Raw genomic sequence first — 18546 nt, 5'->3', positions numbered from 1 at the left:
CAAACTCAATATTAGATGTGTGTTTTTTGCTGGATGAGCAAAATTACATTTTATTTAAAGTGTGAGACAACAAAATAACGCTTCAGTTTCATTTCCTTTTATAACTGCTCCTGGTTGGATTTAAAACACTGGGAGAATATGGGCACAGAGGACTTCAGTTACAAAAACCCAACATTTTAATTAACTGCTTTACTGCAGACAGGGAATTCTGCAAAAATTCCCATCAGTATTCAGAAGCCTATTAAGAATAATCTACATTTTATGCCTAAACCGATTAGTATCTGCTTCATTGTGGGATATGAGCACAGATATATTACATTTATTTTTTTTCCTCCCTTAATTCCAAATTATGCTTTTGGTTTACCCTCTCAAGTTTATATTAGACTGTTGCTTCCCAAGAGAAGAACAGAATTTGGTTTGCAACTGGAATTGGCACGACCAGTAACCACCACCCAGCTGGAATCAGTGCCTGTTTATGCCCTACAGCTTGATCCCTTGCAGTAGGTTCCCACACACTTGGGCTGAGTGCTTCCACAGGAACAGGTTTGTGTTTCCCCAGCCAGCTCAGACAGAGGTTCTCCAATTTAAGCAGAAGAGGAAGCAAGTCAGAAATTGATGTCTGTGTTACTTTCCCCATTACTCCTTTATAAGCATACAGCAAAATCCAAATTTAAAACATCCAATCCAGCAGGAATTCTCCCCCAGCCCCCAGAGAGCCCCCAGAGCCCTGCAGGGAGCAGGATGTTCCTGACCTGGATCATGTAGAGCTGGGCGATGCGATATTCTTCCACGCTCATCGGAAGAGGAATGCGATATTCCTTTATGAGCATTTTGGATACAAAAATCTCTTGTCCGCTCAGAAACACAATCCAAAAGCTTTTAGTAAAGGCTCCTTAAATAATGGCAAGGAAATGCATCGAGGATCCCTGAAACAGACAGAAAGGAGGGGGGAGGAAAGAGAGAAGTGGTTATTTTCCATTCTTATGGCAGAACATCCTATTTAGGAGAAAAAAAAACAACAGGCAAACATTAATTTTTGTAATAGCTATAAGCATAATAGCAGAGGGAAGAATCCCTGGAGTGCAACCAGACCTTTGATACCAAATTGAACAGAATCTTTCAGAAGAATTTTGATTTGCTTCAGGGGATACCATCAAAGCTATTACTCTCCTGACCTTTGCCATAGTATCAATCAGACTTTCATATGCAACAGCATCTCCACAGAAGAGATGTGACAAAAGCTCCAAATGAATAGTCAGCTGCTGCCCACAGTCTCCAGGGTCAGCAACACACCTGGAGATGCATCCTCTCAAAAGCATCAGGTTTTATCCTCTCAAATTCATTTAGCAGCAAGAAAAGGCAGTTATTCAAATTCCTCAGCCCTCAGTAACAATCTGATGAAGAAAGACTTTTGGATTCTAAGAATAAAGACAGCAGAAATGTACTTTTCTTCCCTGCTTTATTCTGAATTATAGTCTTGCTAGGGCCCTTTCTTTTTGCACCTCCAAAACAGTCTGCTGGCAAGATCCTCCTGTCACTTCTGTCAAAGTCAGGCTCATTTTTACACTCCCACTGCATGAGAAGACAGTCAAAGATCACACTGCAACAGAGAAAAATCCCATCGTATCCCACCTCAAGGCAATGTAACAGAATTACTAGTAAGAATTCAGGGAATACAGCATTTACTACACCACAGGTCAAAGCAGGAACTTTTCAAATACCTTTAATACCCCCTATGGACTGTGGATAAAGACAATAACTTTATGTAAGGAAGGGGGAAATAAAAGGATTACTGTGAGGAGAAGAGGACGCAAGAAGCAAAGTCTGTTATCAGCCCAAGTCAGCCTGGGTGGGATCTGGTGATGGCTCTCACAGCACACAAACCCTTCACTTGGCTCCTCCTTGCCACCAAAATCCACCTTTCTGCTGTGCCTGCTTATTGGATGCCTTCAGCCAGAGCTGCTGGAGCCAAACCAGCCCCAAGCCCTGTGACTGGTGAAAACAACCAACAGAATAACCCCAACCAATTTATCTTGTGGATTAACCCACGATGTGGGAATCAGGAAACCGCACCGCTATCAACAGCCCTTAGTGCCAGTCGGTGTTTGCACAACACTTCACCAACCTTTTACGAGGTTTAGAGAGGCTCAGACACATGCCCATGGTCACAGAGCAACCAGGGACAACATTCAGTGTTTATAAGCCAGGTTTACTGCGATGTCTCTGCCAGAGCTGCCCCAGTGCTGAGCACACAAGGGGACACTGCTGGGGGACACTGCCCAGGGGACACTCAGCCCCGTGCCACGGTGCCCCCAGCTCTCCTCCCTGTGACTGCCACATCTCCAATCTGGCACTAAAGCAAATCCACCCCGGACCGACTCTTCTGGAATAGTGATCCGTCTGGTGCTGCATCATCTAAACAATTTATTTCCAAATTCAATTCTCTGCCGCATTTTATTGCTGTCAGAGCAATCTGTGCCCGTGGAGGGGAGGATAAAAAAGTCTTTGCTATGGCAAAGCCTGTAGAGAATAATTCTGGGAAAACTCTGCTTCCCTACACCGCCGAGCTCTGCACAGAAGTGTGTGCATCCACACACATACAGGATTTCCTCCATCAAACTAATCCTCCAGAACAGGTGAAGACAATCTCAATAAGTGGTTTTTAATTAGTGTCATGGCAAAGAACAACAGTTACCACCACAGGATGGATCTCAAGGACCAGATCTGCAATGGTGCAACTCCAGGATCCCAACTGCTGGAGCCAATGCCAGTGGGAGACTCAGCTACACATCTTGAGCAGTTTGCTGTGCTCTAGGGATCTCTGAAAATTAGATTGAAAAGCTTCTCCCCTTGTTCCCCAAATGCTCTGAAAGTGATTCTGCTCCATCATAAGGACATCAGTCACATCTGTCCTTGCTGCTTGCTAAAAACAGGACATTTGTATTGATTGAAAGAGATGAATAAAACAAAAAACAGAACCTAAAAGGCAGTAAAATGGCAGGAAACCAGTACCAACATGGAAAAAAGGTGTTTATAATGAAGTGCCAGTCAGGTAATAATTCAGATGGCTGAGACACAAGAGGGTTTACTTTATTAGAGACTAAAAATCCCAACATTTTGGTCTCAAGCAGGCACAGCAGCAGCCTTGGCATGTGGAGCCTGTCTGGTCACAGCACTGGCTCCTGCTCCAGCTTCCTTCTCAGATTTTATGGGAGCTGAGGGTTCAGCATCAACCCTCCTGCAGGTTTCTCCTTCCCTGTGGCCAGTGATTAAAAAGCAGCATTTGGGCTCAGCCCACAGGACTGCAGGCAGCAGCAGCCCCTGATTATGTGCCCATTGGAAGTGACCCACTCCAGCTACTGCAACCAGCCCCTGAGGGCAGGGGAGAAAACAACCCTGGAAACACACTGGGCAACACCATGGAGCAAATCCCAGCCTCAAACCAAGGGAAAGGCACCTGGGATCGGCAGCCTGACACTGAAGGAGGCACAAAGAGAACACACCTGTCTTGTTTGCCTGGTTTTTAGCCAGACCAGCAAAAAAAAGTAAATTATCGAGGTACATTTGCAGCTTGGGCTGTCTTTGGGTGGAAAATAACCTGTTCTTACCCCTTCAAGGGCAGTGGAGCCCAGGTATCAAACCATGAAATAAAAACACAGGATTTCACCAAATTCACATCTGGGGGAACACCGTTCCAGGTGGGACAGGGGTGACAAAATGGCCCTTTCAGACAACTCACTGAGGACGGTGGCCTCCTTCCAAAATCCTGGGATTTCATAGAGAATCAAAGACCACTCATATTGTCTAAACAAAACACAGAAGTTTGTCTGCAGAAATAATGGGAGAGAGGAAAAAGCACTTCTGGAAGCAGGGAAGCCACCACACAGCTCTGGAGAATGGGTGTCAACACCCCAGATGTGTCCATGGCACTCATCTGCACCCAGTCCATTGCTGGAAGCAGCCAGAGGAGTTTGAGCTGCTCCACATGCTGGGATTAGCAAACAGCCAGGGTTTCACCACTGGATTTTGGCCACACCAATCTGGACTTTCCATGGATTTGCCAAACCCCTGTGGCTGCACAACTGGAAGATCCAGAGGCTGTTTGCAAACCTCAGCCTGCAGCTGGCTTCCCAGCAAGAGGCAAGCAGCGGTGACGCAGGACATTTCCAGACTCGCTGCTGCTCCTGCTATAGCCAAGTGGCACATTTGTACAGCCCGTTATTCAATTTATACCCCGAGCTGTAGTAACTGGGAGAGCCAGGCGCATAATTTTATACCTCAATTATTTTAAAATCAGGTTCTCAAAGCATCATAATTATGCTGCAGAGTCAATATCCTGCTGAGATGAGTCAGGTTCACCTCTGAGCCGTTGCTCCAGGCTGTCTGAAGGCTCATGCACAGCCTGCTGCATTTACTTCCAATTTTAACAGTCTCCCTCACAACAACAAACTCCCTAAAAAAAGTGCCCATGCTTTAAAATCAAGGGAGCATTATCTGGATCTGCAGAAGCTGAACAGACCAAGAGACCCAGCAGAATCTCTCCATTTAACCCATGAACTTGGCTCACTTCGGGAGTGCCCGGGCAGCCTCCCTGGTACTAAAGGAGGTAGCAAAGGCCTGATAACAACTGACAGCTTTGTAATTAAGGAGTAAGTTCAGTGTGTGAAGGGTGGTTAAAGTGTGCTACTGGAGTGCTGGAGGCCAAATCCCAGCCAGGCTTCCCAGTCTAGCCCTGAGGAGACGGAAACTGAGTGTGACAGCAGAAATCCCAGCTCCTTGGCGGGTTCAGGGTAGCAGAACCACTCATGCCGTGGGTTCAGGCTACGAAAGAGCTGCTATGACTCTTCCCAGCTGTCACCTCAATGACAAATTTTGACCAGCTCACTTTTTCCATGCTCAGGCTGCTGAGCAGAGGCTTTTCAGGGCTGCAGTGAGCAATGCCCCAGCAGCAGGAACCCACCTCAGGCCATGGATGCTGCATCCCTTTTCCAAGAGACATGACAGAGAGCAACTATAATGAGCTTTTTCCAGCCTCACACAGGAGGTTCATTTTATGCTATTGTAAAGTTAAAAGGAAAACCCACCATGGAGGCTTATACAGCAGCTGGTAGCAGAAGCAGGTCCCAGCCCCAGGTCTCAGGTTCTGATCACCCACTGCCTGCTAAGGGCTGTGCTCCCTGCAGAAGCTGAGAAAAGTCTCCTCTATGAAAGAGCACACTCATGAGCTAAGGATTGATATTCTTGACTCAGCTGTTGAAAATTTCTCCCTGCAATATTTTCACATCACCAAGAAATTTAAGATAATTAACAGAAACACCTGTAAGAAAAGCAAGCCAAACCTGTAATGGCAAAAGGATGAGTGAAGGCATTACCTGAAGACCTCACCTTCCTCCCTAAAAACTTTCCTTAGGCTCTCTACATCACCTTTATCCCCCAAGAAGATGCTTCCTTGAAGAAAGCGATATCAAAGAAATGTCAGTGGATCAAACTCTTAGACTTTGGGAAGCAAGATCAGGCTTAGCAGCCCAGCCATCTTCCCTCTCCTGCAGAGCTCCCTGGAGGAGGACACAGCGCTCTTCCATGACTGGAAGCACTGCATCCTTACTGTGCTTGGATTTATTTATGCCTTTAGAAGCTGCAGCATAAATGGGAAACAGAATCCCCGGGCCTAAGTCAGCAGTTTTCAAAGGCAGCCTCGGTGCTCACACCTTGATTAATGCGGCAGTTTCCCTCCTGGCCCAGAGCAGTCTTGCTCAGCTTTATCTGTCCAGAGTGGCATTGCTGCAAAGACCATTCCCCGTCACTCAGATCCTGCTTGTCCACAGTGTCCCTGCCTCTCAGAAGCTTTCCAGGAGTATCTACAGAGCCTGGCTGTCAAGCCGTGCTCAGCCCTAACTCACCAGCCTTGCCTGCCCAATCCTCTTCCAAAGATGTGGCACACACAGCCAAGATCCACCACAGGGACCAGCACAGGCTGGCATTTGTCCTGCCCACATCCCTCTGCTGGCTCCACGGGAAGGAGACAGGACAGTGTCTTGGTTCTTGGTCTGTGAGTGCTCAGCACACTCTAGGCTGGAGCGTGTCACTGTGAATCTCTCATGACTGATCACTACTCTGTAAATGTCAGGGGAAAACACAGTTAATGAGGCTTTTCCAAGGAGATGAATAATGAGTGCTCGTATTTTACCATTCCCTTCTCTCCCCTTCTTGCCCAACCCCACCAAAGTGATCTCTCCAGTGGGACTGTTTCAAGCCATGTCTACACTGGAAGGTTAAAAAGCCTCAACATTTCTATTTAGTAGCTTTGTGGCCACAAACCACTCATCACTACTCTCAAAACTGTGTCTCTCTCACACACGTACACTAAACTGAAGAGAGAGAACGAGCCTTTGAAAATCAGCAATTTTCAGTTTTCATAGTGTGGGTCGTCCCTGCTCACTGACAGCTAAGCAGATTTTAAAACTCATCAGGCCTGGGGAAAAAAAAAAGAAAAAACTCATCAAAAGTTAAAGCTCCTTAAAAGTGCACAGTTCACACGCTCTCAGCTCCAAGGCCACTGTGTCAGTGTGTGACTCTGGGCAGGGTCATTCGTCCTAATCCCCCATCTCATCTGTCACATCTTCAGAGAGAAAAACTGCCATGCAGATGTTTGCACATCCCAGCTTCATGATTGAGCTTAGATCCCATCCCACAGTGAATCAGCAGCTAATGAACAAGTGCCCACATTGCACAACTGCAGCAGTCCAGTGCTGGAGCAGCTGGAGCTCCCTTGGGGCTGGCCACAGCCTGCAGCACAGCCAGGGCACAAGGAAAGCACAAGCAGTTGTGGCAATCAGCTTTCCCAGGTGTGGGGCAAGCTCCAGAGCTCTCGAAGGAAGCAGCACAGCGAGGGGCTGAGGACAAACATTGCTAGGTAAGACAGGGCAAGCAAGTCACATTTCCAGTACTTGATCTTTTTGCCATTATTAGATACAATTTGACGTCACTTATAGAATTTAAGAGCTCATTGTAAAGTAGACGTTTATTACAGCTGAAGGATGGAAGCAGTCCAAATGCAATATAGCGACACTGGAGCTATTAAATCTTGTTATAGTTCACTGGGCAGCCAAATACTGGCTCAAAGCAACATGAGGAGAAGGGGAAGGGGGAAAGTAACACCACAGCAAAGTGTGCACAACACCCACCACCTTTTCTGCTTAAACATTCTCGGATATTGTGCTGGTTTTTTGTACTTTCCATTCCTATTACTCTTTTAACACCCAGGAGAGGAAAAACTGACTGCCTTCCTTCTGCTCTGTAAGAGATGGTGTGGTGCAAGGCCAGCCAGCCCTCCCCATGCACACAGGGACTCCGGGGGGATCAGGTGAAGTCCATCAGCTGAACTTTGGTTGGAAAATTAACATTTCAAGTCCTGCCGTGCCTGGAGGTTATGCAATAACGAACTAATAAAGAAGCCATTAAAAGAACTAATAAGCACACTCGAGCCACAGATGAGTTCAGAGGGAAAGACAAACCAGCCTCTAATCCTTTTGCTGATACTGGGGATAAAGATAAATATTAAAAAGGATGCTGACATTAAAGTTTAAACGTTTCCAAGTAGTCTGCATGAGGAGAACAGCCACAAACCCCAGTGTCCTGTGGCCAGGCTGCAGAGCCTGGTGAGCCAAAGGAACTGGGCAGATCCTGCTTTTAATGGGGTTGCTCTTAGTCCAAGACTCAGCATTATCCACTGAAAACAGGCCAACATTACACACGAAAATACAAAAATATAGATGTGTAATATATATATATAGACACATATATATAGACATACATATATATATACACACACAGGGAAACAAAAATAAAAGCAGCACTGACAGTGTGGCAAGTACAGCATGTTGGCTGAAAACAGACTGAAAATTGCTGGCAGCTCATTCAACTGCTGTAAAGAAAAATCTATGGAATGCCACAGGCAAACAGCATGGACAGGATTTTTCTTTGGTTGGTGGCACATCCATTAGTCTGAAGGGCCACTGGCATGCAGAAGCCTACACACTGTGGGCAGCAGTGGCAGGGAGATGGGAGGCAGGCAAGCTTAAAAACAAAATAAACATATCTAATTTCCCAGGTAGCATCCCTGGGAGGTTATTGCATTTACACTTTACAGCTCCAGGTGCTACAATCCCTCTTCCTGACAGAAATCAGGAGAGGGAACACAAGGGAGCTTGGTGCAGTTCCCTCCAGCTGGTCAAGGCTTCACTTGTATTAAGCAGTAAAATCCCAGCCACAAATCCATCCAGGCTTTTAATGTCCATGTCCACACCACCCCTCTCTCCTCTCCATCAGTAGCTGCACTGGAAATCCCAGTTTTCTATTAAAACATCAAGAGCAGAAAGTCATGAAAACTCCCACTCTTCCATCTTCCCAGTCACTAAGCATGAAAGTAAGAAATTGAGAGCAGGGAGGCTGAAGTCCAAAGCTTTATGTATTTCCTGTGACTTTTGTTCCTACCCTGCTGCACAAGGCACTTGAAAGCCCCTCAGTCCCAAACCCATTACAGCCATATCCCACCTCTCCTGGAATGGCAACCACAGCACTCATTCCCCATTTTATAGCTTATTTATTCATGGGTCTTTATGCTCATCTTTTCCAACCATCAGCCCATTTCAGGCTATTTCTCAATGTTAATTTGAATTTTTATCTCCAAATACTTGCAGATCCACTAAACCTGCTTTTGAGACACTAAAACGCAATTTTGGGATTTGAGTCAACATTGGACAGACTGTGGATTGCTTCCTCAGTAACTCCCCATTCAAACTGAAAAGGGTCATCAACAGCTACTTCACTTTTTCAGCAGTTACAGTCCTGATGGAAAAAACCATTTCATTCCCTCACTTATGCAAATGTCATGTGGAACAGGAAATGAGCATTCAAAGTTGGTTTAAAAAGACTATTTCATGGAGGAAAACATTGTACCATTGCAAAGGCAGTGTTAGAGCACTGTAATACTTCACAGGTTTCATTAGGCTGAGACTTGCCTTGCCTAAAGGCAAAATGGGGAAAAAGAAAATAAGTCCCACTCCATCAGAAGAAACTTGTAATGACACCTAAAATTCTTACATGGGGAGCAAGACAGACACAGCAGTGAAGGCTGATGAATAATGGTGCAATTGAGGTGGAAAGTACAGGGCCATTTTGCACAAGAGCAGTAAATGTTTAATATCTCTGTTGCGTCTTTCATCCATAACACCAACAGATTAACAAGGTTTCTGTGGCTGGGTAATTTCTTTGGAGTTTTGATCTTGGAAATAATTACACTAAATATTTTATAAACGCCTTTGAACGGTTTTTTTTTTCCTTTTTTTTTTAATAGAGAAAAAAGAATCGCTCACTGCTCTCAGACTGCAGCAGGGTAATGAAAGTGCACAGCTAATCAATAACCACTTTCAGTTCATTAGTCAGCACATTTTGGGCTGGTGATTTTTGTTCCCTTCCACCATTCCACATCCCACATACGGAGTGATGGTGCATTTTTAAAACACCACATCTTACTGCTTTTGCAAATCATCCTTAATGCTAACCACAACATGGAACAACCAGCCTCTAAATACACCCACACCATTTAGAGGCTTCCAGGGTGTTTCCAGCTGAGCACTTTTGCCAGCTGAGACAGAGGAGACCGAAGTGCCAGACCAGTTCTGTTTCTTTAGTCTGGGTAAGAAATTGCTGGGTCATTTCTGTCCCTTACTCCTCTTTGAGAAGTCTAAGGAAGGACAAAGCTTTGTCAGCCACTTGGACAGCCCCAGCTTGGGCACAGGCAGCTCCAGGTTTCTCTCTGGGGAGCTGCTGATGGCACCAGAGCCTTGGCTTTGCCCCACATCCAGCTGCTGCCCGGAGCCAGAGCTGCAGCTGCACAACACCCAGGAGCTCTGCACGTGCCTCCAGACCAGGATACAAGGGCAGTTCAGGCAGCAGAGACCCCAGGGTACTGCCAGGGGTCACCCACACCCCCAGCTTTCACCTCCTCCAGGAAAACCCAAAATACCCCTTCCCCACTCTGCCCACTCCATAAAAAATACAACCCAGAGGACACACTATGATCATTGAAAATAGAGCTGAAACTGGAAACTAAAGCCAGGACTTTAAAAAAAAAATAAACAAATGATGAATTCACCCAAGCCAAGGACAGGAGTGGTACCTAAGGAGACAAATGCAGGTACTGGCAAGAAAAGAGGAAACAACATTCTCTGAGTCACCCACCCAGAGCAGAGCCACAGGAGCAGGAGTGCCTGGCTGGGGCCCAGCCCTGCTCCTTGCAGCAGCTCCCGGTGCTTGAGGGATACATTAAAGCTCTGCCCTGGCCTCAGGGACAACCATCATTATCCTTCATTTGCAAGGAAATTGAGACAGAAAATTATCTGGTCCAATATCCAAGAGAGAACTGGTGACAGAGCAGATTCAAGATTGGATCCAACTTTTTCCACAAAATAATTTTTTTATAAAGAGAGGAGGGAGTGGAATAGCTCAAGCAAATTCAGTTTTCCTGATAACTGGCACGATTCTGCAAGAAAAAAAAAAGTGAAGATTTTTTTTTCTTCTTACCAACTGCCTTTCAAGATAACAGTAATTTTTGCAGAAAATAAAACGATTCTTGAAAATATAAAATTTCCCCAGGAGCCCAGCACACATATCACCCCAACTCCTGCCACCCCCAGACAAATCTTTTTCCTGCCAGAAAGCACATGGGAGCTTCAAGAACTTTAGTGATTTGTTGAAATCTTGGCAGATGCAGGTTTGGTCAATGCAGTAACTAGAATGAAGACTGGCAGAGCTGTCCAGGCAGCCTGTGACACTCAGACCAGCACAGCCACAACCAAATATCCACCCTCCCTCTTCCAGAAGGGTTACAGACCTACTGTTTCTACAAATGACAAGGAAAGAAACTACTCAAGATCAAAAGATGCTGAAACCCTCACAACAGTAGCTCCAAACCCCCATCAAATAATCCTTGCTGAGGAAAATATTCTCAGATGCAATTAAGTAGTGCTCTGAACCCAATTTTTGCATTAATATCTTGGACATCACAAACTAAACTGACATTTCAGCTGTCAAATCCACAAGACAAAACACTGAAGCAAATCCTTTGGCCTTTAATTCTGACCCATTTTGCTGAACCCCTCCCACAGCCCTTCCCACTGCCACTGGTTTCAGAAAGCCAAGATCTGGCTTCGCTCAGAATTCTCTCCAGGAAACAATTCTCTTTTCTACAGAAAATTTCTGGATGTATCAAAGCATTTAACAGCCGTAGAGCACATATTGTGGTTTCAGCCTGATAAAGCAAGCAGAGAGCTTTCCCAAGGGTGGAATTCTCCTGTTCCTTGAGGACTCATGTGTGGTTTTATTCCTCAAATTAAATGGGATTTCAACCACCTCCTCCAACTACAAATTCAGTTTCACAAGTCCATCAGGGTGTCCTGCAACAAGGTGTCACGCTGCACATGTGGGTCAAAAAAAAGCAATTTAATGTAAATTAAAACAAAAGTAACAAAATCTGTTTCGTGACCCCCGAGACCCATTCAAATAAACTTTTCCTTGGTTCCCCAACAAATATCCAAATTGTTTCGAGGGTGTTCTTTTTTGAAGTGTCCCTTACAAGACAGTGTTACAAAAGCGAGCTTACGAAGGGTTCAGGCACAAAATTTTCCTTTTCATGAGATGCACCATTGGATGGAAGCCTTGTTCCAGCCTGACAGCAGCTGAGGAAGCAAAGCACAGAGCAGAAAGCGTCCAAACCCCTCGGTTCAGATTGCAGGGATGGCTCTGACCGAGTGGAGCAGTTCCCTGACCCTGCCATGGCCTGGCCAGCTGCTTCACACCTTGGGAATGTCTCCATCCTGGCTGACCCAGCTCTGCCAGCTCTCGGATTGCAGGAGCACTGCACAGCCCCGCATGCCCTTTGCTAAAGGGCATTACAGCTGTATTTATATCTGACATAAATCTGCTTTGTAAACAGTGACCTGATTCAGGAGCTGGGCTTTCTTAGACAGCCACGTCCAGAGCACACGTGTCTGCTGGTCCTGAGGGACAGCCTCTCAAAAACCCCAGAACTGACAGGTGGGAAGTCAAAACCACTCAAAGCTGGAGGGTTTGGGATATCCATGAAGTGTAATAGAGGAGCCAAAGGACTTCAACATTCCAGCTTGATCACAACATGGCATGAAGGACAATTAGTCTGTGCAAAAAAAGCTGCCTGCTACAAGTCTACAAGAAATGCAATACCTGAGGGAGATTAAAGTTTGGATAGTTTAGTCCAAAATTCACTGCAAGTGCTGGCTCACAGTCAAAACAATCAAGAGCTGAACTGAAAATAATATCGAAGTTCTCACTCCAGGCACTGGACCCTGTTTTCTCATCTCATTTCTATTATTCTGTTTGCTGCCAATTCAAAGAACTGCGACCAAAAAAATCAGCCCATTAGTCTTGTTCTTAGAAGTGTTAAGCTCTTATTTAGGAAGTTAGTGTTATCCACTGAGTCCATAAATTACAACTAAAGTACATAAGGAAGCAGTCATGACATAACCCCAATTTAATCTGAACCAGGCCACCACAGTCAAAGAAGTGTTTTTCAAAATGTTAATTAATTTTTAAAATAATGGATTAAAGGGGGTTCTCAATTAAAAGAATACTTTAAGGAGACAAGCTAGAGAGGATTGTCCACTTTATTAATACAGCAATTTAACAGCTATTCAACATGTAATAACTTCTCATTAAAAGTCAACCCTCCCCCTTCTCCAGCAGATTAGCCACCCATTTGTCAGACACAATACAGCTTCATTAGCCTAAAAATTCCATTTCTTCTCTTCTGCAGATTTGCTTTTATTTTCCTTCTTTCAGTAAGCAAATATCCTGAATGACAGCAAAGTCCAGAAATCAATAACACAAACAGGGCCTTGGTCTTTCACGGGTTCCAGAGGGTGTTAGGGAGCAGCATTCCCAGCAATGCCAGCAGTGACAGCACACACTCAACTCCTGCAAGAGCCAGGTGGGAAACCTTGGGATCAACCGAAACAACACTGCCCTAACACACAGCAAACGCTCATCCATGAGCTGGACCTTGTCTGGAAGAGCTCACAAATGACACCTTTTCCACCCAAGGATTACCCACCAGCACCTCACAGCCTGCTTGGATTTGGAGTGTGTCACTAAAAGAGGACATACAGTAATTTTACCGAAAGGTTCCCACTGCAAGCTTGAGTTTTTGGGTTAAGCATTGTCATCACATGTAACACAAAAGCAGATGCCTCCTTCTGGGTGGGTGTTCAGCCAGTGCTGAGGCTCCACAGACCTGCCCAGAAGCAGGTGGGAGCTCAGACAAGGACAGCAGGGACAAGTCCTGGGGCTGGGCACCAGCAACGTGCAGTTCTCAACACGTCTGAGAAATGTGCACTCAGGTGTCCTGGAGACACAGACAGGAAAAGCCCTATGATTCCAGGGGAAAGTTGGAGCACTGAGTGCAGAAGCTGCACACCAGAGCAGCACAGCAGCAGCCCCGTGCTCCGTGTCAGCCTCGCTGCTGCAGCCACAGCCACGTTCTGCATGGATTTCACTGCAGCATCAGAGCTCTAGGAAGTCCTTATTAAATGATAACAGAAACTGAAAGAGGTTACAGCTAAGGCTAATACCACCTAAAAGCTAAAGCAAACAAAAACATTCCAGTCTAAGATTTATCTGCAGAGACCATTCAAGCTATTCTTAAGACCATTAACAGCCACATGCCCAGGCTTCAATAAAAAGGGACACCTTTCTTCCAGCTCCTGCAATTTTCAGGAATGAATCCAGACATCAGTAGAATAGGAAGTTCAGGATATATACAGCATTAGTTTCCAAGAGAATATTTATCATGTCACGTGAGACCAGCATTTTTAGCCAACTTGGGAGAAAATAGAAAAGCTGCAAAGCTGCCCCAAAAATACCAGTCACGACAATTACAAGGAAGAAAAGCAAAGCATAAGCAATGGCAGCACTAACAACCCATACTTTTAGTGAGAAGCTGCTGAAAATTTTTTTTAATTACACAGACCACTGCCAGAAGATTATGTCAGCTGCTCAGGTGTGCAATTTGTGTTTCTAGTTTACAAAAAAAGTTATCAATAATTGTGTAAATCCAGGACCTCATCCTCTCTGTTCTCCACTAAAACACAAGCTTTTGCCAAGAACCAGCTGCCCCTCCTTCCTCAGGACAGCACTATTCATCTTCAGCATTTTTAATAAAATTGATAAAGAGCAAAACCATCCAAGAGGTAGTAAAAGCTTAACAACTTATCCTCAGCTAGAGGTGGAAAGAAAAGAGCCTGGCTGACAGGAGCCACCCATGGGTGAGAAGCATCCGTGGCCACGTGTTGGTGACAGTGGCTCTTCCAAGGCACAAACCAGCTCCAGCTCCTGCAATGAGTAACTGCAGGGCTTGCAGGAGTCAACAGTTGTAATAGAAGATTTATTTTTGTCACTAAAATCAGCGAGGGTGACTCACAATAGGCTCAGGGAGCCTCGTTGATGAGTTTCATTTTATACAGTCACTTTTCACCCTTGATTCTCAAAAATACCAAGTGACAATAATGACAATAGAGTATAATAGTCCTAATTAGCTAATGGGAGAGAAAGCTTCCAAGTTCCAAACTAACCAGAATTGTTACTTCTAAAAATGCAATGCAGTTGATCCCTGTTGATCTCTGAAATTAGAAGAGAAAGAAGAACAGCCATTCTCTTCTGCACATTCAGCAACAACGTCTCCACAGCCCCATCAGGAGAAAGAACACGAGCAAGAGCTGTTCAGAGCCCTGGCTTGAGGATGATTTACTGCTAAATACATTAGAAGCATCTCCTGCTGACAAAATAAATAGGTCTGACTGTATCAAAAACCAAGCAAATCATTGTCTTCTCAAGCACAGGTTAATGCATTTTTTCCCAGCGATTATAAAGAGGACAAAAGGACAATGGCAAGCTTTGAAAATGACTTGCCAGCTAAGTGATGGCTCAATAATTACATTTTGGAAAATTTTCCTTGCATTTCACACTACTGAAGCCACTCTCAAAGCAACTGAAAGCACCAGCAACAAAGAGAAGCCAATGTGAAACTTGCTCTGTTGACTTGACCAAAGCAAAGGGCTGTGCAGGAGAGTGGACTTGGTAAAGTCAAATTTAGGACAACCACTACTGCTCTTTAAAGCACCAATGTGGGTTGGAATCTTTATTTAGGACTAAAGTCCAGTAGCTTTCCTCTGAATAGGGGATCACATGGAAGCCATTTTCTTTGTGGAGGTTATTTTGAGCTGAAAATATTTTCCAGTTCCATGCTGACAGACAGATTATACCTACACTGTTTTACAGAATAATGGACAAGTTTCTGAAGCCTGTCACAGGGGAAAGTAGAGAAAGCAGCATTTTTCTCTTTACAGTATTTATTCCTGCAGGAGTTTACTCTTTCAAAATAAGGTCATGTGCTCCTTCAGCACAAAAGGGCCCAACGGAGCAGAGCACAGCTATCTGTTCCATTTGTCATCCCAGGCAAGATGAGATAATCAGATTAGCCAAACAGTTACAAATTGCACACATCTGAAAGAGAAGGAAGCAATTTTCTCATATTCCTCTCCCCAGCAATCACCTCCAAGATTCCCAAAACAGCAGTGTCAGCCTCCCTAACACTTCCCAGGGCTGAGCTCCTCCAGGATTCAGGGACAAATTCCTCTGGAAGCCCCATGTCATCTTGTCACATTTATTGGAGAAAATGGTTTGCTGAGATGATGTGGTAAAAGCCTGCATTAATACCTCCAGTGCTATCCACACCTCCAGCAATGTTCCATAAGAGCTTTCCTGTGAATGGCTACAAAAACTCTCCCGGGAGAGGCTCCTCCACTCTCCCCATCCAAACCAACATGCTCTGGGTGCAGCACAAGGGGTGATGCCAGGACAAGGACAAAGGGGATCATTTACTGTATTCCTGTTGTGTCTTTCACCCTGAGTGGCCCAAAAGCTCTTCCAGCAGAAATGCTGCCAGACCAAGGGCAAGGGGAGCACCCAGGCAGGAAGCTAAGGAGCATAAAGAGGTTTTAAAAGCAGAGAAATCAGCAAAATGTGGTATTTGCACCACAGGCAATTGTCTCCAAAATCCCACCTGAACCTCTTGTTTAGGGTTTGCAGTGCCCTAGGACTGAAGCTTAAGTTATCACATTCTAAAAGGGGAAGGGGATTCGTTAACTAAATTCCTTTATACCTTTGCAGTTCAATTCTTACACCCAAAGACACTCGCACAATCTGCACTGAACAGTTTTTGGAAGAAGCTCCCTGAGCCAGAACAGCAAATGAACATGAAGTTACCAGCAAGCACAACCCTCTTCCAGCTCTTCAGCTTGCAGGTGACTGACAGCATTTCCAGATCAAAAGCCTTGCGAAACACAGACCCATCCACCAGGCAGCACCAGACTTTTTTCAGTGAACAGTAAATTGCTCATTTGCTGGAACACAAGGTGCCTCATTTTCCTCCCTAAGACACCACTAATCCTGTATGCAGGGCTAAAATATCTCTGCTGCCCAGCCTGGTGTTGTCAGTGCTGAGAAATACTGGAAACCAGAGTGCTTTGATTCACACTAAGGACAGCTGAAAGAAATGTCAGCAGTTTTTATTTTTAAATGCATGGAGCGCTGTGCCCAGGGCTAGGAACACTCCCAGTTCCCTCAGATGTTTTAGCACATACCAGCTCCTCTGAAAAAGGTGGTAGAGACAAACCTTCCACTCAATAGTGCCCTTCTTGGGGTCAGCCACAGCAATCTCCCTTCTCCTTCATTCCCCAGACCAACTTTCCAGCCCTGGGATGGCTCCCAGCTTGCATCACTCCCCAGGGGACTGGGGATGATAAAGGTCCATCCTCAAGCTTGTGTGGAAACAACGGTTTGTGCAGCTTTTTTACTTGTTTCACCTCCAGAGGATGGAGAAATCATCTGTGACTGCCATCCCTGTAACTGGCACCCCCAGTTAAATGTTAAACATCCTCTGCTCCTGTCCTGCATCACAAAATGAGCACCAAAAAAAATCCCCGAAAGTTAAGCAATACAGAGACAGACTGTGCTGCAGTTGGGAGAGTTACACACACCACCCAAACTCGTGACATTCCCATAGAAACCACGGAGGGAAAAGAGAAAAGCCTCAAAAAACTGACAAGATAAAACACACACATGGTGAAATCTGTAATTCTGGTGGAAAAAAATCTGCATGTGCAAGTTCCTCCGCAGCTCCCCAGCAGCTCAGGCACTCGGGACTAACACAGGTAACACACAACTGATGCCAATAAAGCTTTTTTTCAGATCTCTCAGGCTGCCTGGTGGGAATAACCACACATTCCCAGGAGTGGTATTTCAGAGGACAAAGCTGTTGGTATTAGAAGCAACTTTTTCCCTGTTACTTATGGGTCAGTTCTTGCAGTTAAGTGTCATTACAAATAAAGAAGCTTCCTTAACTTTTCTTTAGTGTGTTTAAAGCCTTTCAGAACGTACATTTTCCTCATTAGCAGAACCAGTTAAGGAAATAAATATTGGGATGTGCAAGAGAAACAATTGATTCTTTCAGTCATATACACATCCCTGTTGGAAAAAAAATCCAAGAAAAAAACCCCAAGGCACCCCAAACTACCAAGAGCACACAAGTTCAGCTAATGAGCTGAGCTAATGGCCACTTTCAGAGAAAAAAAAAAAGTAAAGAAGTTAAATGTTCTATCACACACTTCCCTACTTCAAACGAGTGGTTTTGTGTGACATCAAAAAAGGGAAAGAGAAAAAGAAGAAAAGGGAAGAAAAAGACAGGAGTGCTTAGCAATGGCTTTTAAATCACTCAGGGTGCTCTGCTCATGTTCAGGAAAACCAGCCCTATTCCAGTGCTTGGCAGAAGCAAGGCAGCTCCTCCAGGAGAGGCACAAACATGCGTGGAAGGGGGCTGGTTGTTACAAACTGAATCATTCCCTGAGATGCCTGCTGCATCTCCAAAGCCCTTCCAGAGAGAGGAATGACATCCACAGCGTGCCTGGTGCTAAGCTCAATTGACTGCACACCCCTGAGCTCTACTACCAAAGCCAGGAATAAAAGCCAACCCCAAATCCAGGAGGTTTGGAAGTGAATCTGGACATCAACACTCTTCTGTTCATCCAAGTTCTCCATCCCAGCAGGAATGCCACGTGAATCTCCCTCTCCTGGGATGGCTGGGATGTTACAAACCCATTGCCCCTGTTTGTTCCCTAAAGCTTCACCACCAGCATCTTTCATGCAGAGCACATGATTTTCTGCTTAAGAAAAATAGAAAAACAGGATTCTTCTTCAGGTCTTGAGAAATACTTTAGTCTGACAGATGGTTTTTTTCTGGAATTAGTTTCTAAATATACACTCTACCTACCACGCCATCAAAGGCAGGGCTAAAGACACTAACTAGCCAATACATTAAACAGTTTATCTTGTTAGAGGTTTTACAGCTACTTAATAATGAGTTTTGGTAACCACTGCCTGTATGTGTCTATTACTGTA

The 18546-nt window shown here is 45.0% G+C and overlaps 1 protein-coding gene across 10 annotated transcripts in view; it reads right to left on the bottom strand.

Moving 5' to 3' along the window:
- Positions 1 to 18546, bottom strand: part of PITPNM2 (phosphatidylinositol transfer protein membrane associated 2) — a 123315-nt gene that overhangs the window by 62666 nt on the left and 42103 nt on the right. For all 10 annotated transcript variants that reach the window (XR_005953102.1, XM_041410444.1, XM_041410446.1 and 7 more), the window contains one exon: positions 753 to 926. Coding sequence is in view for 9 of the 10 variants with exons in the window: in XM_041410444.1 (XP_041266378.1) it covers positions 753 to 830 (78 nt within the window). In the remaining variant the exon portion in view is untranslated. The remainder of the gene's footprint in view (positions 1 to 752; positions 927 to 18546) is intronic.

Source organism: Onychostruthus taczanowskii, unplaced genomic scaffold (assembly GCF_017590055.1).
Source record: "Onychostruthus taczanowskii isolate IOZ18803 unplaced genomic scaffold, ASM1759005v1 scaffold32, whole genome shotgun sequence".
NCBI classification, from domain to species: domain Eukaryota; kingdom Metazoa; phylum Chordata; class Aves; order Passeriformes; family Passeridae; genus Onychostruthus; species Onychostruthus taczanowskii.
Note: the sequence above shows the minus strand (reverse complement) of the source record. Positions and strands in the feature narration are given on the sequence as shown.